Genomic DNA, 24,139 nt, shown 5'->3' with positions numbered 1-24,139 from the left:
CTATATCTAGAAAATTTCAGAATGCTTCAGGGACACCTTTCCTTATTGACAACACTGGAAATGGTTCTAATAAAGTGTTTGATAAATTGCTAGCTATGGAATTAAAGTGTGTGAAATTATGCACGACTTGAAAGTCCTCTCATTCTCATGTATAGGCAAGAGATTTCAAAATCTTGAAAACAAACGTCAATTTTACGATTGCGGAAAATGTAATCGACTTGGACTGGAAAGCAAATAGACTGGTATCACGCTGTAATTAAATATTCAACCCCTATGTATTTTGCTATTGGGTAAATTATCCATGGTTGATCATATGAGTGGCTTTTGACATGTCAATATCTATTGAACATTTTTAAGGATTCATGATAATCATCCAATTTTCCATCATAGCCATTAATTTTATAAAGTTAAGATCATGATTCAATTGAAGCTAGGCCACCGTGGAAAACCCGGAAGCACTGGACGGCCGTTTCGTCCTATTGTGGGACTCATCAGGGGTAGTGCGCATCCACGAGACTGATAGGTCCTGGGTTCGAATCATCTCAGTGCGGGATAGTGGATGCGTACTGCTGAGGAGTCCCATGATAGGATGAAACGGCCGTCCAGTGCTTCCAGGTTTTTCATGGTGGTCTAGCTTCAATTGTCTCATGATCTTAACTATATAAAATTACTAAAATCTCCACAAAACCCCATTGTGATAGACTCTAATTGTTCGGTGCAAAAGGAACCATTTATAAATCTCTGATATCATTATACAAAGAAATGTTGGACAAAATTGTTGAAAAGGAACAGTATTTAACAGGAAAACCTAACTAAAATAATGAGGAAATTAAAGTAACACTGTAAAGTTTCCCTTGTTGGTATGAGTAGACATGAAAATTTAATAAGACGCTCTTATTTACATGCTACATAACACTAACGTTTTTCACTTGGTGTTGTTTGATTGAATCTTCCCATTGATGTTTTAGGACTGCAACTGGTTAGTCTCTTATTGGGCATATATGTGCATCCTGTGCGTATTGCCTCGATATTGCCTTAATTCACAAACATTATAATTAAAGATGGATAGTCGTTAGCAGTGGAATCGAGTTTGGCGTACATTTCATCCTATTTGGGACTCTTCAGCTGGATGTTAACCTTCATCTTCAGAGTTGATATTCACTCTGGGACTCAAACCCAGTATCTTTCGCTTGAAATGCCATCGTGTTATTCACTCAGCTACTGAGTCTTGATAGCCACTTTCTTGTTCAATGGGGTGAAGTTTAAATTCATTTAGTATTGTCTGTTTGAATCTTCCGATTGATGTTCAGGATTGCAACTGATCAGTCCCTTTTGGCATATGTGCATACTGTGCGTATTGCTTCGAAATAGCCTTAATTCACAAGTCCCAGAGTGAACATCAACTCTGAGATGCAGGTACATCCAGCTGACGAGTCCGAAATAGGACAAAATGCGCATCCTGGATTCCATTGCTAGCCATTACCCATCGTTACTAACGTTTTTGTATCATTTTGAATAAAAATTTACCTTTTTCATCCATACCTTTCTGTGTCCCATGTTCTGGTTTTGATTAAAAACAATGTCATGGTTCATATTAACTTAAGGTTGTTTGTTCAGTCGTATTGTTAGATATAAAGGTCTATATACTTTATTAACTAACTTCTCTGTGTTGATAGACTGAGAGAGCTAGTGTACTGTCGTTAATTTATCATAATGTGATGGCCTAATCCACTGTGTGTACTGATTCGCCCTGTCGTTTGCAGTTCAAGGCATAGACTTTAAAAAAAACTACTTAGGAAGAGATGTCAGCTTATCGAGAACAATATATTGATTACAATGATAGAAGAGTTACAATGACACACTCGTATGACCAAGCTGGTCATTTTCAATAATCTATACACACTGTCACTTTCCGCTTCCTTTTTCATCAACTAATTCACATCCAGTGCTTAATTGTCTGAAATCAAATTGCTGATAGGAGGTCTATGCTCTTCCACGAGGAGTAACAGGCTTAAGTATGTTTCCAGTAATATTATAGCCAACATTTAGTAGTTAATCATTAATAAATGATAGGACTATAATTTGATTTCGTTGGAAGATGGATTTTGTTTTGGTCATTTTGCAAAAGAAAGTTATTTACTCTTAGGATTAAATAGAATAAAGCAAACATCCACTACATCTTTCATTCATACATCTTGAAAGCTACTGAGATTGTCAATATTTATTTCCTCCACCTCCCCCCCAACAGATCACCATTTGAATTAATCCTCATTTATCCGGTATCTGATTGATTTCTACTCATCCCCAATTCATACTATCAACATGTATAGCCTTAACATGAAGTAATAATCTCAAATGACCCATTTTCTCAAATAAAACTTGATTCTAAACCCACTCTATCCTGGGCCTTTCTTTTCTAGTTCTATCCAGTTTTTGTTCATTGTTCTCATGTCCGTCTCTATTTGTCGGTGTAATGTATTCTCTGGTCTTCCTCTTCTCCTCTGGCCTTCAGGATTCCATGCGAGGGCTTGTCTTGTGACGCAGTTAGACGATTTCCTCAATGTATATCCTAACCACTTCCAGCGACTATTCCTGATCTCTTCCTCCTCTGGAATCTAATTTGTTCTCTCCCACAGTAGGTAGTTACTGATACTGTCTGGTCAACGGATCCAAAGTATCTTGCGTAGACCACTGTTAATAAACAATTGTACCTTCTGGACAATGGCTTTCGTAGTTCTCCAGGTTTCCGCTCCATACGGTAGAACTGTCTTGACATTTGTATTGAAAATTCTGACGTTGGTGTTGGTTGACAATTGTTTTGAGTTGCAGATGTTATTCAATTGTAGATATGTTGTTCTTGCTTTGCTGATCTGCATCTTCGCATCTGCATCAGATCCATCGTGTTCATCAATGATGCTGCCCAGTTATGTATAGGTTTTCATATCCTCCAAAGATTCTCCGTCAAGTGTAAATTGATTGGTGCATATTGTACTGTATCGGAGAGTCTTGCTTTTCTCTTTGTTTATATTGAGACTCACTGCTGTTGAGGCTGCTGCTACACTGGTCGTTTTCTCCTGCATTTGTTGTTGCGTTTTTGATAGAAGAGCCAGATCATCTGCGAAGTCTAAACCGTCCAGCTGCATCCTGCCTGTCCACTGTATCCCGTGCTTTCCTCCAGTCGTTGACGTCTTCATGATCCAGTCGATTACCAGGAGAAAAAGAAAGGGTGAGAGTAAGCAACCTTGCCTAACACTGGTCATTACCTCGAATGAGTCGGAGAGTTGTCCTCCATTTCATTTTTACTAAAAATTATAAATATCTGACAGTTTTGTACCATAATTAACACTATATTGGGAATAACACTCCTACTTACTAATCTAATCTTTTGTGTTCTCTCTTGCGACATTGCGGATTTGATCATTCACAAGTAGTCTAATAGGAATATGCGGTATAGCAACAATCTAAAGCTTATTCAATCATCCATTCATGAAAAGTTCAATCAAAAAATAAAACAAAAACCCTTTATAGTTATTGTTATTCAGTTTTGTTAAATGATTCATTGTCAAAGTAACAACAACAACAGTAATCTTAATTCGGTATAGAATAGACCTTTCAAAGTATCCATGCATAATAAGAATAATAAATATAATGATAGTTTACTCTGATAACATTCATTGAATATTGCAAAATGAATAGAAATTGTTATATTATATTCAATATTTAAAGAGAGATATGTAAACAGAAAATAGAATAAATTGACTGTTTAGTTGCTATGGTAAAGCCAAAATAGTTGCAAGAAGAAGAAGAGGTGGAGGAAGAAGAAGCGGAAGAAGAAGAAGAAGCGGAAGAAGAACAACAAGAAGAAGAAGCGGAAGAAGAACAACAAGAAGAAGAAGCGGAAGAAGAAGAAGAAGCGGAAGAAGAAGAAGAAGAAGAAGAAGCGGAAGAAGAACAACAAGAAGAAGAATCGGAAGAAGAACAACAAGAAGAAGAAGCGGAAGAAGAACAACAAGAGGAAGAATCGGAAGAAGAACAAAAAGAAGAAGAAGCGGAAGAAGAACAACAAGAAGAAGAAGCGGAAGAAGAAAAATTGAAAGAAGCGGAAGATGAAGGACAAGAGTAAACCAAATAGTAAAGATATATCAACTAGATAATATAATATATTATGTAATCATAATAATAAATATTCAATTATATTCCAAAAAGGAAAAGAAAAGTTGAAATAGTCAGATAAATGATATGACATATTAATAATAGTAATGGTAATATATGAATTTCCAAAGAAATAGTTGAATCTGTCTATCTATATTAGTTGATTACATATAGAGTGCACTGTTTACAAACTATTTTTTTTAAAGAAAATAAAACAAATAAGAATAAAATTCACTTGGTAACTAATAAGTTAATATAAAAGAAATTAATAATGATATCTAAAGCGGACACAATTCATGTGTACTGCTGAGGAGTCCGACAATAGGATTAAACGGTCATCCAGTGCTTCCACGTTTTCCATGTTAGTCTAACTTCAATTGACTCATGAATTGAACTATTGAAATTTCTATAATATCGATAAAATCCCCTTCCGATATTAATCAACATATGCTCACTAGTAACTGGTTCCAAGAGATATTTCCTGGAGTTCTAGTGACAAGCAGAAACCAGTGCAGTTCAACCACGTCTGTTGTGAGATATCAATTCACTAAACACAATGGTGGATGTGTCGCTCAATTCCATGGATTGGTTGAAGTTAGACATTAACACCACTGGATGCCGACCAGCTCAGTGGTTCTAGAGGTTAAGCGTTCGCACGCGAGATCGATAGGTTATAGGTTTGAATCATTTTGATGCGGGATCGTGGATGCTCACTGTCACAGAAGAGTCCCATAATAGGACGAGACGACTATTCAATGCTTTTAGGTTTTCCATTGTGGTCTAGCTTCAATTGACTAATGATTTCAACTATTAAAATTACTATAATATTCACGAAAACCCCTTCTGATATTGTAATAATCTTAGTTAAAGAATCACTGAAAGTGAAGAAGCATTATATATTTGTTTTTGTCATTATTATATAAGATTTCTCAAGAAGTACTTATCAACGATCCCTCTTGGAATAGAACTAAAATTAATCCATCATGTGGACTATATTATAATTCAATGTTCTACATAAACTTCTTATATAGTAATGATACACTAAAAATCTCTCTTAATTATTGTTAGTCTAACTGTTGGAACAATTTAATTCTAATTTTAACTTCTATTGTAAATATAAACAAACTAATATGATCTACCAGTTGAAATTTCAGTAAATGGTTTTAATTTTCAAAATTGTTATCGTTAAACTTAGTCTCTTAATTGTAACAGAATGTATTTATACATTTCATTATGATACAAATCCTACTAAAACCTGCCTATTATCAACATATAGATCTCGACTTATTTACGTTTCTTTCCTGATATTCTTTGTTGAAAATACCTTAATAATATTTCCTCATTTACAATATACATTATATTTATATTTCTGTCTAATTTTTTTGAAGAAAAATTTTTCATATGTGTTTGGTAATTTAAATGATTCGTGAAAACATATGTTTTGACATTTTATAAGTGTGATACCATCATCAGTTCATTAGTTTAGAGGTCAAGTTCAAAAGAAACCATGTAATAATGTATAAGCAAAGATAGATAGTGGTTATCAGTGGAATCCAGTTTGTCCTATTTGTGACTCATTGACTTGATGTACCTACATCTCAGATTTGTTGATGTTCACTCTGAGATTTGTTAATTAAGGTTATATCAAGACAATACACATAGTATGTACATATGACCGATAAGAGACGGATCAACTGTAGTCCTAAACATCAATGGAAAGATTCAAACAAACAATACTAAATGAATCATGTAATACATGATTACATCTTATTCTATCATATCTATTGTTCTTGTTATCATCAAATAGATCTACTGAACTATGACGTAATCTAAAAGATCGTATGAATAACAGTGAATATCTAGGTTAAAGCTCTTCATCAACATCCATCTTTTGATGTATCTATTCAACATTAAATGACAATTTTTTAAATTGAACAATACTACTTACTTCACTTTCAGTAAATAATGCTTGTAATTGATCATTTTTAGGTGTTGCTTTAAATACTTCAAATAAGATTTGTAAACGTGCACAACATATTACATAACTATCAAATGGTACACTACCATCACGACGTGAAAAACGTAATACCAATGTAGAAAATGTTGCATTATTAATGGAAAAACCTAAAAGGATAAACAAAAAACAAACCAAAAAAACGTTATTGTAGAAATGGTTGACTAAAGATTTTTATCAGAAGGGGTTTTTGTGGATATCATAGTAATTTCAGTAGTTGAGGTCATGAGTCAATTGAAGCTAGACCATCATGGAAAACTTGGAAGCACTGGACGGCCGTTTGGTTCTATTGTGGGACTCCTTAGTAGTGCGCATCCACGATGCCACCTCGCGAGACTCGAACCCTGGACCTACCATTATCTTTGTTCATACATTGAATTCTTTTTCACAAGGAGATGACATAGAAAGTACAAATGACAGTGTCATTAAACAATGAGTAGTATAGATCAATGATAACCAAAATTCAATGTATAAACAAAGATATTGGTAGGTTCGAGGTTCGAATCTCGCGAGGTGGCGTCGTGGATGCGCACTGCTGAGGAGTTCCATAACAGAACGGAAAGGCCGTCCAGTGCTTTTAGGTTTTCCATGGCGGTCTAACTTCAACTATGGATTTATTGTTAAAATTACAATTTATGAATGAACCAATGAGATTTAAGAGAGGGAAATTTGAATTTCATCTTTTAAATTTATTAGCGATAGAAACTGTAATCATAATTTCTAATTCTAATTCCTTGTTCTAATGTTTTAACCTCCTTTTGATAAAGTTAAGCTGTGGAAGATTCCCAAAAACGTCTAGTCATATTTCATCCATATATAATGGTAAATAGGTACAGAAATCATTATTACTTTATGTGAACTCAATGGTCTACTTATTATTGAAATTGATGTTATCATAGAATGAAGCAACTACGCCTGTAGATCCCTCGGGGGCTACTGCCGGTCCCAAGCCCGGGTGAAGGAGGAGGGTTGGGCATGGGGTTAGCGACCCCATCCCGTTGAAAAGCAACTCGCTGAAAAAACGCTAACCAGGAAAAATTATTCAAATCATTTAAACTCTGCCCTGGGAGTTGAAGTAATAATTATGACGCCTCATGATGAAAGCTGAGTTCCTTCGGAAGTCATGAGGTCGATGCACTTTCTAACAACCAGAGCAACAATTTTTATAGGTACATGGAACGTCCGGATGGAATAAAGCACTCATTGAATAATCATTAAGAGTTAGATCCACTAATCAATTCCACACTAGCTGAACCAAACCATCATAATTTATTTGGTTGACGAGTGTTGTGTCAATTAGATTTGTGAAACCCAACATAGTGCATCATGAGGAATAGAGATAGATGACCGATTTCTTTGCATTCGAACTCCTACATCTGAACTGGATTCATATCTGCGATTGCGAAGAATGTTTGGCGTTGACTAATCAAATGACCAAAAAGGTCATAAAATAAGTCTTTTCAGAATACATAGCAAAGTGATTCGCAGTCTTAGGTCAATAAACTTAGTTCATCAAAAAAATAATATTAAACTTTGATATCTTTCACTCCAAGTCATGTCCTAGCAACAAATAAGTCGACCGTTGACTGGACTGTATTATTGAAAAGTGAATACAATCGTTCCTGATAGCAACATTATGATAACAACAAGTTTTGTTTTTTTATTTCAGAAAGGTTTTGCTAATCAGCACCACAATGTTCTAAACTTCCTTTCTGGCTACCACGGATATTGAAACCAAAAGTTGAAAGCATATTTCTGTACAACATAATTTACATAACTAGTCAAAGCATCATTAGCCTGAGATTTACTTATTTGATTGTAGCCATAAACCGATATATGTTAGATCACCATTGAAAACCTGGAAGCACTGAACGGCCATTTTGTACTAGTATGGGACTGTTCCATAGTGAAAATCCACGATCCCACATGTGGGTCTCGAGCCTAGTTAGTTTACAGAATCAGTTAAGTGTCATATGTTAGACAAATGAATAGGAGTTCATTTTGTTTCATATAAAGTTTTATCATCTGTTTCTTTCAGACAGTGTATCAATCTTCTATGTTCATGGCTTACAATGATGTTGGGAATGACAAATCTTCAAATACAATGTATGATGAAGAAAAATCCGTCTTACAATGGACTGATCTTCGCGTAGTGACTAATAACATGTATAGTTGAAATCATGGGTCAATTGAAGCTAGACCACCATCGAAAACCTGGATGCACCGGACGGTCGTTTCGTCCTGTTGTGAGACTCCTCGGCAGTGCGCACCCGCGATCCCGCGCTCGCGAGATTCGAACCCATGACCTACCAGTCTCGAGCCGGAACCCTTAACCGACAGACCACTGAGCCGGCATCCAACGGTGTTAATAGGACGAAACGTCCGTCCAGTGCTTCCAAGTTTTCGATGGTGGTCTAGCTTCAATTGACCCATGATTTCCAACTATGAAAATACTAAATTCTCCACAAAACCTACTCTGATCTATAATAACATGTACGTCAATTCTTTAATTTTAGTGATGATCGAATTCTGTCGATCACGTTACTCAGTAATAACTTTTCTGACTGTAAGCCACGATGATAAGAGATTGAAATCGAGGGGGAAACATTATCTTCCTCGACATTATAGGTATACATTGCTGACAAGTGTCAAATAGCCAGAAATCTAGGTTCAAGATTTCCTCTCTACAACTTAGAGAGAGAGAGTGTATCAATTCATTCATTCAATATATAGTTGGTTATTTGGCTTTCAATGGATTTTCATTGTATTGATTTGATTCACTGTGATTTCATGATCAGTAACAACCTACGGATATCTAATTTAAATTAAAACTAGAATGTAACTGAATTCTTCTAGGATCTACTCCAAGAAAAGCTTCTTGATAAACTTGAACTCTCCACTCTAGTTAGCAGGTAGAGAAGAAGAGGATAGAATTAGTTTCATTGATCATATCGAAGTCGGAATTGTGTTTAAGTAGTGAAGTATACGCTTTTAGATTAGTTACATCAAGTGACGAACCCTTCATCATGAACATGGGAGATTACCCGACCGTTGCTGCTACCTTGACGTGGTGGTCGGGCTTGCCTATCGTGATGATCCAATCGAGCTATGCTGGCTGGAACAATCGTTCCTCAAGGTCCTACCATGCCAGACAGGTCGGTTGAAGAGCGGTGAGACTAAAAGCAGCAATCCCAAGGTCCGAAGGCGAAGTCGTACTGCTGACTGTACAGAGGTGTGAAAGCAGTAAGGTGTTTCCTTCAGACAACCAGCATGACAGCGGTGCTGCCTTCCCACAAGGAGGGATGGGGTTAGAAAAGGTCGACCCTAAAAATGCACACCTCGCCTTATCCCACGGATTTCCGTCTCCGGCGGTAAGGACTTTTGAAGAACGGAGCTAACACGTCAAAAATCCCCCACAAAAAGGCCGTGCGTGACCGGCCTCAAGCAGTTGTCCCTTGGGCACTGCGGTCACGCCCCCAGGTCGTTAAGACCAACACTAATCCAACGTCTTTTTCAGGTCCCTCGAGAAATACCCTTCCACGGTGTGGGCAGCCGGGAAGTGATACTAGCCCTCATACCCGTAACTGCACACGAGACCAAGTTGGTCACTTTCAAATCCTTTCTACACCTCCTAATAACTCTCTTATCTCCACGACTAACCCTTCCCACATCCTTTTATCACCTCACACCGCTAGGGCAAACGATTCGAGTACACAGAACGTTATTCCTGGTCTCCTGAAACCACGCTCTAAACTACATGTAGGAACTTTTAATGTCCGAACATTGTGCCAAATAGGACAACAGGCTTCCTTAGCTAGGACTCTAGAATCTTACACCATCGATGTATGCTGCGTCTCCGAAACGCGCATACAAGATCCGAGTAGTGTCATTCATTTGACCGCACCTAATCAAAATAAAGATTCATCTCGATACACGCTTCGTATATCTGGAAGCCCTGATGCTGCTTCCCGTGGCCTCGCTGGAGTAGGTATAGCATTAAGTCCTAGGGCAGAACTAGCTCTTTTAGACTGGATCCCAGTAGACAGTCGTCTATGCGCTGTCCGACTAAACGGTTCAGTAAAGACCCGGAAAGATAGGGAAACTCGTCGTTGCCTCTTCGTCGTCTCTGCCTACTCTCCCACTGACTGCAGCTCAGACGATATAAAAGATGAGTTCTACAGGAAACTTTCTGACCTTCTCCGAAAAGCTAGGCGTTCTGATGTAGTAATAGTAGCAGGTGACTTTAATGCTCAAGTAGGTAAACTAAGTGAAAGGGAAAGACACCTGGGTGGATCTTATGGTGTCATGGCGAAAAGAACAGATAATGGCGACCGTCTGTTGCAGCTATGCTCAGATAACCGCCTATTTCTTGCAAATACTAACTTTAAGCATAAGGAAAAACATCTTTTGACATGGCGACCCCCGAATTCGTCACAACGTTGGACCCAATTAGATCACATCGCTATCAGCCACCGATGGAGGGGCTCGATAGAAGACTGTCGCTCATTCTGGGGCACATGTTTAGATTCAGATCATGCTCTAGTGCGAGCACGTATCTGTCTGCGTCTTACTGGTCGTAGGAAAGACACTGCAGGGAAGCCTCTAAGGGTTCTACTTAATGATAGGCAAGCTAAGAATATATTTCAGGAACAACTAGAAAAACAGTTAGGTAGCCATGTAAGTTGTGTCCACCCCGAAGCAGCGTGGAGTGACATCCGAAAAGCTGTGGAAACAGCAGTGATATCCGCTAGTAAGGTAAACCATAACGTTAGGGAGAAACAATGGATCTCGGCAGCATCTACCGCACTGATAGATGCTCGTAAACTCATCCCACCTGGCTCTGAACATAACGAAGAGCGGAGTCAACTTAAGCGCAGGCTTATAAGAAGCCTACGTAATGATCGTGAACAGTGGTGGGTAGCGAAAGCAAGAGAGATGGAAAAGGCAGCGGCAATAGGTAACAGTAGGCAGCTATTCAGACTCGTTAAAGAAACCGGTATTAGGAACCCGAATATCAGTGAAACCATCTCAGATAAAGATGGGCATATTATTCATTCTCAATCCAGGAGATTGGATCGATGGGCAGAACACTTTAGGGATCAGTTCAACTGGCCTTCAGCCACACTTCAATTACCCACGATCCCCAGTCGTCCTGAATGGCAAATTGATGTAAGTCCTCCAACCCTCTGTGAGGTTGAAAAAGCTATAGGAAATCTGAAGCGAGGGAGAGCAGCAGGCCCTGACAGGTTGACCCCTGAGATTTTTAAGGATGGTGGTCCAGTACTAGCAGTGAGATTGACTGAGGTCTTAGGTAGAATCTGGGAACTGGACGTAATTCCATCTGACTGGTCCCAATCACTGATTGTGCCAGTCTATAAGAAAGGACAAAAGTCCTCCTGTGACAATCACAGAGGAATCAGTTTGACTAATATAGTGTCTAAAATATTAGCTTCAATAATACTAGGTCGCCTAACCAAAGCTCGCGAAGAGCAGACTAGAGAAAACCAGGCTGGTTTTCGACCTGGACGTGGTTGTATAGACCAGATATTCACCCTACGTCAGGTCCTAGAACATAGACATACATTCAGACGTCCCACAATAGTAGTATTTCTTGACCTTAAGGCGGCATTTGACTCAGTTGATCGTGAGGTTCTATGGCAGTGTTTGTCACTGAAAGGAGTACCAAAGAAGTACATTAACCTCATAAAGGCTCTCTACTCGAACACAACTGGTCGAGTTAGAGCCTATGGCGAACTGTCATCAGAATTGGTTACCTCAAGTGGTGTTCGTCAGGGCTGTCCACTCTCCCCATTCTTGTTTAACTTTGTCGTCGACATGCTTTTGGAGATAACACTTTCATCATCTCAATCTCCAGGAGTTGAACTTTTACCAGGAGGCTCACTTGTTGACTTAGAATACGCCGACGACATAGTTTTACTCGGTGAAGACGCTGACAACATGCAGAGTCTTCTGACCACTATAAGCAACTATGCAGGGATGTTCGGAATGCGATTCTCTCCCTCGAAGTGCAAAATGTTACTTCAGGATTGGGTTGCAGCGACACCTGAACTAATGATAGGGAGTGAAGTAGTTGAGCGTGTAGACCACTTCACTTATCTTGGGAGTCTCATCAGCCCTTGTGGTCTGGTATGTGACGAAATCTCAGCACGGATACAGAAGGCTCGTCTAGCTTTCGCCAACTTGCGTCATTTATGGCGTAGGCGAGATATCCGTCTAGCAACCAAAGGACGTGTTTACTGTGCAGCAGTTCGCTCCGTCCTACTTTATGGCAGTGAAACATGGCCAATAAGAGTAGAGGATATTCGTAGGCTACTAGTGTTCGATCATAGGTGTCTTCGAAGCATTGCTCGTATATCCTGGGACCACTGGGTAAGTAATGCAGTTGTTGGGAAACGAGTACTAGGTAGGGATGGCAAATCGATTAATGAAGTAGTGAAACTTCATCAGTTGAGATGGCTGGGACATGTGTTACGTATGCCCGACCACCGACTGCCCCGACGTGCAATGTTTCATGGTGTAGGAGTAGGTTGGAAGAAAGCTAGGGGTGGCCAGACCAAAACGTGGCACAAATCTATGAAGTCACTGACAAGTGGACTGGGCCATGTTGGTAGGTGTAGACTACCTGGTTGGGATTCGCGAGATGACAGCAACCTATGGTTAGAGACCTTGAATGACATGGCTCAAAATCGCTTGCAATGGCGAAGGTGCATCCACTCTTTGTGTTCTACCAAATTCTAATCTTCTGAATTCCTCATGTCTTTATCTTTTTCTCTTTCCAAATTTATTTCACTGTACTATACTCCTTCAATAATTTCTTCAAACCCTAATCTTTTGGATTTCTGATTATACTCCTACTACTTCTACCATTATGGGATTTTAATCGACAACTGCATCTCTGTGCTAATGTGGTATGGCAACTCGAACTGATGTACGTACGTACGAAGTTCTACGTTGTGACTGACTGACTGACTGACATGGGAGATTAAATGGTTAAACTGAAGTATATTACTGAATGATTATCAGATCTTAAGCCGTTTAGCCAATAAGGGGACGGAAGAAACAGATGAAATACATTTTATTTCTAGATCAAGGACTTAGGATATATAGTTTAGGGTTCTTACATTATGGCTGATTCATTTAGTATTGTTTGTTTGAATCTTCCCATCGATGTGTTAGGACTGCAATTGGTCAGTCTCTAATTGACATATGTGCATAATGTGCATATTGCCTCGATATAGCCTTAATTCACAAGCAAGGTAAGCAAAGATGGATAGTGGTTAGCAGTGAAATCCAGTTTGACGCGCGTTTCGTCCTATTTGGGACTCGTCAGCTGGATAAAACTGCATCTCAGATTTGTTGATGTTCACTCTTGGACTCGAACCCAGTACTTTTCGCTCCAAACGCCATCGCGTTATCCACTCGGCCACTGAGTCCTGATAGCTGAAGAGTCCCAAATAGGACGAAAAGCGCGTCAAACTGGATTCCACTGCTAGACACTATCCATCTTTGCTTATTATGGCTGATGTTCGTTTGAGATAAATACCATAACTCTAATCCTTAATACTAAGTACCAACACTAATTCCAAATCCTATTCCAATAATGATCCTGTGTTATTTTGAAGAGGTTTCCACATTCATCATGGGCTTAACCGTATTCATCTCATGAAACATTTTTTACATACATCTATATCATTGTCAATAAAATACAAACAATCAACGTACCAACATGTTTCAATGCATTTCTTAATTCAATCGAATTCATTGAACCACTTTTATCCGTATCAAATTGTTTAAATGCAGACTAAGGCGGTGATTTGTTTTTTTTGTAATTCAAACGAGAAAAAATGAAAGAAAGACAAACACAATTTTAGAATGTGAGTTAACTAATTAAACAATTTTATATAGTTGAAATCATGAGTCAATTGAAACTAGAACATCATGGAAAACCTGGAAGCACTGCTTGACGGCCGTTTCGTCCTATCATGCGACTCCTCTGTGGCATTGCGCATCCACGTTCACGCACCAAAGGGATTCGAACCCACTACCTATCAGTCTTACGCGCGAGTGCTTAACCTCCAGACCACTTAGTTGGCCGGCATCCAACGGTGTTAATGTCTAACTTCAACCAATCCACCAAATTGAGTAACCATTCACCAATGTTTTCAGTGAGTAGATATCTCCTAACAGACCTGGTTTAATTCAACTGGTCACTGCTTTTCACTAGAACTCCAGGAAATACTTCTTGAAGCCAGTGATTTGAAGGAAATAAGTAGTTTACTTACTTAAGCTGTAGAGAAATCTGTTGATGGTTCTTGTTTTATACATGTATGAAAATAGTAAATTATAGTCAATGGTCATTCAATCAAACTACTTAGTATCTATTCAAGGGTATTGTGAAGTAAACTGGGATACTAATTCTTAAGTCTGTGATATTGGTTGTATGGATATACAGCTTAAGTTATTTTGGATACTATTGAGTTATATAGACTGTTAAACGAAAAAAACTATTGTTCAATAGATGTATTGCCATTTTCTCCAATATCTAACAAATTGTATCCAATACAAAACAGATATCAAGACTGTTATAAATGGCTTTAATTCTTGAGCTTATGATGCTTATTGAAATACGTTTAACTGTGTCGTTCTTATATAAAAACAAAATTATTACTTAGTACTTCAAGGTACCTAATGTTTACTCAAGTTAACTCAGATTATGATAATCATCTATATATATACAGATGGTGGAATCCAGAATGTGCGTTTCGTCACGTTTAGGACTCGTCAATTGAATATGCCTGCATCCCAGAGTTGATGTACACTCCGTATTTACTTATATTCAATTGAATACATAAATATCGATACAAAGGGGCATCGAATACATATGCTACACGTACGGGTGACCAGACGAAAGCAGGTGGTTTTCTTAGGGAGCCACGTCCGGAGACCTCGCCCTAAAGGTAGGGTCCACAAGGCAGTGGAGAAACGTCAGGAGATGCAGTTCCATCGTAGCCGATCACCAACAGTTGGTTCATATGCCATTTATTCCTTCAAGATACTGAAGTCCATGTGCACCACTGGTTTGGAATCAGGGTTTTCCAATTTCCTTAAATGGGTAACCGGTGTTCGTAGACCCGGTTGAAGTACCGGACGTCCGCTTTTCGTTCTCTCAATTTTGTAAACAACGGTAGTGCTGCTAGAAGTCAGTGAGTAGGACTTTGGTGGTTATATGAGAGCATTTCAAGGAGAGCTGACTCTCTTCACCCTTGGCTGTACCAGAGTATTTTGGTAATTAACTTTGAATGGAATAATCAAGGTGAACATGTTAAACCGCCAATATGTTAGTAATATCTTGTTTGAAAATGCTTAAGCTGAAACGTCGAGGCGAAAACAAAGGAAGAGTTCCGAAGATTTCGCTTCACCGTTTCATTCCAAGAACCGTACATCTCATGAATAAAACAGCTAAATTATCTACACTTATCGGATAATTTGTAATATACAACAGGAAATATAAATTTGAAGGGTTTTTTCGGTTAAGTGCTTTGGCTCGAGACTGGTAGTTCCTGGGTTCAAATCTCGCTCACGAGGCGGGATGGTGGATGCGCACTGCCACTGAGGAATCCCACAATAGGACGAAACGGCCGCCCAGTGCTTCCAGGTTTTCCATGTTGGTCTAACTTCAATTGACTCTTGATTTCAACTATTAAAAATATAAATTTATCGAATTTACTATCGCCAACTATTTTGAATACGGTCCGTTTACTACGTTAAGTTAAGAAATACACTATGAATTATTTCAGTGTCTGATAAACAGAGTTGGAGAATGCTGGTCGGCGGCCTATGCTCCATTGGGAGTAACAGGCGTAAGTAAGTATGTAAGTAGTCTGATAAGCAATTGAGGTAAATCTCATCACAGGATAAGAATCGATGTTTCCGTTGTAACATGTGTAATGATTCAATGAGTTCACAGAAAATAGTGGTTTTCACATTTTAAGTTAAGGAAAAGCATAGTTATCATTACGAAAGCCATATCACATTCAATACAATAGATGAACGTTAAACAGCATCATATGCTTAAAGCATTGTTGAAAAATACGATCGTTTCATATCACTCGATTGATTGCCCGACGTTTCAATATCCAAGTATCCCGAAATAAAGGTTAGGACAAAATCCTTACTATAAACTAACATTGAAATAGATGACGGGAACTAAAATTACCATCTGTTTCATAGGATGCTAAATACTGAATTGTATTAAAGTAGAAATAGTTAATATCGTCAGAAAATAGTTGAAAATTATTTACTCACCTTCCATACACGTAACAGATCCCATAATTTTCGAAATTCTGAAAAGTTTAACATACCAGAACGATCGACCTACGTCGAAATAACTGAGTTAAGGTGTAGATAGTTATATATTGGTGTAATCAATATGTAGGTATTAAATATGATTCAAATTCGGAAAAAACAATCTTAGGTTTAAATCAGGTCAAATGAAACAATCTAAACTGTTGAATTAGAATCCAACAGTTTGTAATGAAATTAGTAAATTGCTGACTCACTCAATTTTCAGTTGAAGCGTTTTTTTATATGCTTTCATAGATCTCAGCGGATTCTTCTTTAAAATCTGCCATGAACATAGTCAGAAATGCGATTTATTTATTATTTATTTGAACACATAAATATTGGTACAAATGGACACCGAATACGTATGCGCCAAACAAATCTCATTTGATTTGTGTGAGGGTTGTGATACTGCTCAGGTGTCTAAACTGAAGCAGGTGGTTTTCTTAGGGGACCACACCCGGAGCCTTTGACCTGAAGATCTGATGCGCAAGACAGTGGAGCATCGTAAGGAGATGCGGTCCCAAGGTAGCCGATGACCAGCGATTGATTCTTACGCCATTTCTTCCCTCAGGATACTAGAGCCCATGTACACCATTGGTTTGAAATTAGGGTTTTCCAACTCCTCGAAGTGGACTTTCCGTATCCACCAAACCGGTTAAAGCACCGGACATTCGCTTTTCGTCCTCTGAATTTCGTAAACAACAGAAATGCTGTGAGAAGGCAGTGAGTAGGACTTGTGTGGCGGAGGCTATATACGCGTGGTCATGTGAGAGCATTTGGAGAGGGAGAGAGGACTCTCCCCACTCTCGGTTGTACCAGGACATTTGGGGGCTGATGAGAACACGATAATTATTTTGTTGGGTAATTTGTGGATGATTTTCTCATCAAAAACTGTGGCAGATATTTAGTGTCTTTGAAATTTTGCACCTTTCACTAACAAGCTGAGTATCTAGTGATTAATGCCATTTAAATATAAAATTCAACAAGGAACACTAATTTTGAAATCACTAACCGTTACAGACCATACCATCTTTGTGTAATCCTTTCTCATTACACACATGCTAATCACTTTAAAAGTAAACAAAAGGATACATCCATCATAGCAATCATACTTCTACACGATTCCAAACTGAATCCATCAAAAGTAAAATCTACAAGTAATGTAAATCATAAAAATGAAAATGTAATTTATAAACTACTTAATATTGTTCAAGTAGTATGATTATAAATGCTAACATTACTCGCACTAAGTTTATTTACTTTACCTACTCGTGTTACCCCTCGTCGAGGAGCATAGGTCGCTCACCAGCATTCTCTATCCTTTCATATCTGCTTTCATTTCCCGGTGTAATGTGTTCTTTGGCATTCCTCTTTTCTGCTTCCCTTCTGAATTCCAAGTTAGGGATTGCCTTGTAATGCACATTGGTGATTTCCTTAATGTTTGTCCTATCCAATTCCAATGTCTTTTCCTAATTTCCTCTTCAGCTGGAAGGTGATCTAACCTCTCCCATAAAAAGCTGTTGCTGATTATATCCGGTCAGTGAATGTTGAGTATTTTACGTAAACAACTGTTTATAAATAATTGTACCTTCTTGATGATGGATGTAGTAGTTCTCCACATTTCAGCTCCGTACAGTAGTACTGTTTTGACATTCGTATTAAAGATTCTCATTTTGAAGTTACTTGACAGTTATTTATAGTTCCATATGTCCTTCAACTGTAGGAATGTGGTCCTTGCTTTGCTAATCCTCGCCTTTACATCTGCATCAGATCCTTGTTGTTCATCAATGATGCTTCCCAGGTAAGTAAAAGACTCCACATCTTCCAGAGTTTCGCCATCAAGTGTGATTGGGTTGGTGTTCTCCGTGTTGCATTTGAGAATCTTGCTTTTTTCTTTGTGTATGTTGAGACCTATCAATGCGGAGGCTGCTGCTACATTTGCTGTCTTCATTTGCATTTGTTTGTGTGTATGAGAGAGGAGAGCTAGGTCACCTGTGAAGTCCAAATCATTTAATTGATTCTGAGAAGTCCATTGTATTCCGTATTTCCCTTCAGATGTCGAATTCTTCATAATCCAGTCAATCACCAGAAGGAAGAGGAATGGGGAGAGTAGACAGCCTTGTCTGACTCCGGTCCCTACTGGAAATGCATCTGTCAGCTGTCCTTCATGCACGACTTTGGATAATGTTGACAATCTTTTCAGGAACTCCATAGTGTCGAAGAAGTTTCCATAATGTTCTCCTATCCACACTGTCGAACGCCTGTAGCTCTTCTAGAATTACTGCCGTTCTGAAGCCCGAGTAAAGGATGAGAGTTGGGCATGGGGTTAGCGACCCAATCCCGTAGAAAAACTAACTCGCTAAAAAACGCTAACCAGAAAAAATAATTCAAAATCGCATTAAGTTACTATCCAAATATGCTAAAACTAATCTTATTAATTTTTTTTTTTGAAAAATAGCTATTCAAAAATTGTTCGTGAATTCATAGCAGTGCATTGAATTACAAAATAAAAAAAGTGTAATGTTTTATACAATCAAGAAAAACAAACCGAAACGTATATCCAGAGAGCATTTATGCATAAAAGTCAACGGAAGAAACTTAGAAAAACAGCGACGAATATGATAAAACCCTCTCTTTACCAAGAAATGATAAGTATCAATAACAGATTGAGTACTTTACATGAACTTATGATTTCTTTTATAGCAGAGAAGTATGACTGATACACCGAATCTTTGATAAACATACAATATCTATGGAGAAGATTTATAGCTCAGATGGGTGATTTTGATATAGGTTTGTTCTCTGAGCTGGATGGTTTGATTGTGGAGCTTTCAAATATTTCACTTCTACCTGAAGTTTGTGCCGATGATGTTATTCAGAAAGATGATGAAAGCTCCACAACCAAATTATCCAACTCAGAGAACAAACCCACATCAAAATACAATATCAGTTTTATCATTATAGTATGTTATAGTCAAATTGGATTGTTCATTCCTTTCAGTAGAATTCTTACATTCATAATCGTCCACAAGGCATTATAACTACCTCTGTAATGATAATGACAGTAGTGATTGAAATCATATTCAAGAATGAATATAGCTCATTATGAAAGTAACAAATCCTACATCAATATTATAGAATGGTGAACATAATATTACATTCATACCCGCAATTTCAGAAATAAACAATAAAAGAAGATTTTGATGGGGTTTTGTTCTCTGAGTTGGATGGTTTGGTTGTTACACTCGTGGAGAAAATATAGTTGTTCTTGAGTGGAAGCTTGGCTTTTTGGTGAAATTCACCCATTTTCGAACGATGAGAAGCCTACTACGCTCATATGATTTTAAGATGGTGATGAAGATTTGTAGCTCAGGGATCTTCGAAACAATTACTTACTTACTTTACTTACTTACGCCTGTTACTCCCAATGAAGCATAGGCCGCCGACCAGCATTCTCCAACCACTCTGTCCTAGACCTTCTTTTCTGGTTCAATCCAGGTTTTGTTCATTCTTCTCATGTCTGTCTCCATTTCTCTGCGTAATGTGTTCTTTGGTCTTCCTCTTCTCTCTTGACCTTGAGGATTCCATGTGAGGGCTTGCCTTGTGACGCAGTTGGCTGCTTCCCTCAATGTGTGTCCTATCCACTTCCAGAGCTTCTTCCTGATTTCTTCCTCCATTGGAATCCGGTTTGTTCTCTTCCACAGTAACTTGTTGCTGATAGTGTCTGGCCAACGTATCCGAAGTATCTTGCGTAGACAACTGTTAATAAACACCTGTAACTTGTGGATGATGGCTTTCGTAGTTCTCTACGTCTCCTCCCCATACAACAGAACTTTTTTGACATTTGTATTGAAAATTCTCATATCGGTGTTGGTAGACAATTGTTTTGAGTTACCGATGTCCTTCAGTTGTAAACATGCTGCTCTTGCTTTGCCGATCCTCATCTTCACATCTGCATCAGATCTACCATGTTCATGAATGATGGTGCCCAGATATGTAGAAGTTTTCACATCCTCCAAAGCTTCTCCGTCAAGTGTAATTCGATTGGTGCATGTTGTATTGTATCGAAGAGTCTTGCTATTCCCTTTGTTTTTTATTGAGACCTACTGCTGTTGAGGCTGCTGCTACACTGGTCGTTTTTTTTGAAACAACTAGGTGACATTTTAATGTACATGAAAGAAAATATACACAACCTGTGCCAACTACAATAAACCAACTATGTAAGAAATCAATAATTTTCTTAGAATGGAAACAAAACTAATAAAAAAAGAAACACAAAGTAGAGAAGCAAACTAGTTAGCAACAAGCATTAGACAAAAAAAGGGAAGCTTTGAACACACTAACAATCGCTATTGGTTAATTCAAATTAGATAAATATTATATTGATCATTGAGCTTACAACCGAATGAGTCTTGTAAAAGAGGATTTATATATAATAGAATAAATCTGATTAGATAGTGTTAATATAAATTATAATGATAAAAAAACAAAGAATAAACTAATAAAATATCTCGTTTAATAATACCCCCCACTTCCAGCCATAGTAACATGATGAAGCCTAGTAGACCCTTTTGGAGAAGAATGCTACATCGAAGCATGGCACAACTAACGGGGCTCAATAGCTGTTTTAACATTGCTTACTCAGAATCATTACACTTTTCTTTACTTTCTGTATTTTTTTGAGGCAGACTCATGTATTCTTTCTTTTTTAATCAATAATAATTGTGCAATGATTCTTTGTAGCCATCGTAATCATTTGTGGGTATAGGTAGAGTGAGTCATTAGGCCAATCTCCACCACCCGGTTAATGCTCACGTTATCTTATGGAAACAGTCCCACTATCCAGGAGGCACACCATCATGTGTTTGAAAGACACTACTCACAGTACAATAAAAAAAGATTGCTTTTTTCAGAGAGTGCGACAATCAAGTTTTCCCATTTGTATTGATGTATGCTTCTTACACTACAGACTTCAGTTCAATTCACGTCGTAGAAATCAACATGGCTATAAGAAGAGTAAGCTAACTAGTCTCAAATACGACTAAATGTATGTCCTGAATCCTGAAATAGATTATATGACTGAACTTGAATTTGATACCTAAGTAGTAACTAATAGTTCGTTTGTTTAGTTCTTTAGTGTTGATCGATTTCTATTAGTCAGCTTGAAATATAGCTTCTAGTCCAAGCGGCTCGACATCGCATAAACTATGTTGAGATGCGAGATAGCTGAACTATAAAGTTCGATGACATTGGTTCAAACCTCATAGTGAGAATCGGTCACCTAAGGAAAACAGATAAATCTTCTAGATGCACGCTAACTAGCACGAAACCCAAGCTGAGTTTCCTATCAACTAAATCCAATCACCTTCAATCATTTCAGGTTTCTCATTAAATCTTTTAAAAATCGATATCATTTTATTAAACTTCCAAAGTTTATAAAATAGTGGAATCGATTATTTTTTTGTTATATGCCATGGAGAAATATGAAGGGTAATTTTTGGGAACTATTTATGGATTAATATGATGCGTGTATTTCCTACTGTATAATTGCTAAGTAACTAAATTATGCATATTTGTGTCCCTCTTATTATAAGCTTTATTTTGACTCATAGACTATTATTATACGATTTACCATTCTTGAGTTATCCCTAGTCCATTAATTACTGTTCCCCCTATTCACAGTCACATTTGGGTTAATCTTGTACAAATGTTGTCTCCTATTTATGGTACGATGTAGTCTGTTTGTTTGGTATATAAACCCAGTATGTTTGAGAATAATGATTCATATTGAAGAGGCTGTTATTGGTGTTTTAGACTAAACTAAGTGGGCTAGATAGACAGTGGGACTGATAAGTACTCAAGACTGCTCATACGGTTTTCGTGTATGATTGCTCTGATCAATAAATCCAATCCTCTCTGATTGGCGGGGATCATCACCGTCATATATATCAACTGGGCAAGCACGCTACACAATCGATATAACATTTCTTTTTTGAAGAGATAGTTTCTAAACCAATCAATTGAACATTGAAAATAAATACTTAAAAAATCTTGATCCCTCATTTTCCATTGGTGACAAAAAAGTAGAGACTGACCAGTCGCAGTCCTAAAACATCAATGGGAAGATTCAAACAAACAATACCAATTGAATTTAAACTTCACTCCATTGCACAAGCAAGTGGCTATCAGGACTCAGTGGCCGAGTGGATAACGTGATGACGTTTCAAGTGAAAGGTATTGGGTTCGAGTCCTAGAGTGAACATCAACAACTGAGATGCAGTTACATCCAGCTGACGAGTCCCAAATAGGATGAAACGCGCGTCAAACTGGATTTCACTGCTAACCACTATCCATCTTTGCTTATAATGCTTATGAATTAAGGCTATATCAAGGCAATACACACAGTATGTAATATACCAATTAGAGACTGACCAGTCACAATCCTAACACATCAATGGGAAGATTCAAACAAACCAATACTAAGTGAATTTGAAAAAAAGTACTTAGTTACAATGATGGGAATCATGTAATTAGAAAGTGCATATTACATTGGTTACTTTTATTTAATTTAAAATGTTTTTACAATATAATAGTAATGTATAATTATCGGATAACCTATCAAAATATTAAACAAAGGTAATTATTTTACTTTTTTGAGAAAAAAATACACACTCTATATGTGATCACTCTTCTTCTTAACCATCACCATAGTTCCCTTTCAAATGTTACCATAGTAACTAATCATAAGTAAAGGTAAAAGTTCCCATTTATTTTTTTTAATGATGAAGTTATTATTGTATGAATTGGATAGTTTATTTGTGAAACGTGTTTTTTTTGGACCTTCTAAACAATATTAACAGTATAAAGAGGAATCATTCATTTATAACCCCCTGAATATTATAAAGGAGTTCATGACAAATCAACATAAGATGAGTTCGTATGTATATGATGGGGTAATATTCTGACAATTATTACTAACGTCTTAAACTATATACATACTGACATCTTTTAAAAGTACTGATTTTTAAAATTTCTATCCATGATTCCTTTATTCTGTTGTAATGTGGTATGGTCTACTTATATCTATATAAGTAGTATATGGTGATGGTTAGACATAGAATGTATTTTGCCAGAAGACCGATAAGGAAAGAACTGAAATGATGCGCCATTGATGGGAAAATGCATGAACAATGGAATCGCAGAAGATGGATTGATATTTACAGAAGAAATAGTCAAGATTGAGACAATTGATTGATATTCACTTACTATTGTTTGTTTGGATCTTCCCATGGATGTGTTTAGGACTGCAACTGGTCAGTCTCTAATTGGCATATGTGCATACTGTGCGTATTGCCTCGATATACCTTAATTCACAAGCATGCTAAGCAGAGATGGATAGTGGCTAGCAGTGGAATCCAGGACGCGCGTTTCGTCCTATTTGGGACTCGTCAGCTGGATGTACCTGCATCTCAGTTGTTGATGTTCACTCAAGGACTCGATATATATATATATATATATATATATATAAGAGGCACAAATCTCATTTGATTTATGTGAGGGCTGTGATGATACGGCTCAGGTGGCCAAACCGAATCAGGTGGTTTTGTG

General features: G+C 37.7%; 1 protein-coding gene across 2 annotated transcripts in view; it reads right to left on the bottom strand.

Annotated features, from left to right (window-relative positions):
• Positions 1-3,518: 3,518 nt before the first annotated feature.
• Smp_089460.1 (family C2 unassigned peptidase (C02 family)) overlaps positions 3,519-24,139 on the bottom strand; it is a gene marked incomplete at both ends in the record, with an annotated part of 77,421 nt that continues 56,800 nt past the window's right edge. The window contains 5 exons of one of the 2 annotated variants that reach the window (XM_018795323.1): positions 3,519-4,343; positions 6,101-6,276; positions 13,910-13,988; positions 16,493-16,561; positions 17,624-17,682. In XM_018795323.1, the coding sequence (XP_018649646.1) occupies positions 4,317-4,343; positions 6,101-6,276; positions 13,910-13,988; positions 16,493-16,561; positions 17,624-17,682 (410 nt within the window). The remainder of the gene's footprint in view (positions 4,344-6,100; positions 6,277-13,909; positions 13,989-16,492; positions 16,562-17,623; positions 17,683-24,139) is intronic. The other variant, XM_018795322.1, reaches the window with a different exon arrangement.

The sequence above is a fragment of the Schistosoma mansoni genome, chromosome 2 (assembly GCF_000237925.1).
Source record: "Schistosoma mansoni strain Puerto Rico chromosome 2, complete genome".
In the NCBI taxonomy this organism is placed as follows: domain Eukaryota; kingdom Metazoa; phylum Platyhelminthes; class Trematoda; order Strigeidida; family Schistosomatidae; genus Schistosoma; species Schistosoma mansoni.
Note: the sequence above shows the minus strand (reverse complement) of the source record. Positions and strands in the feature narration are given on the sequence as shown.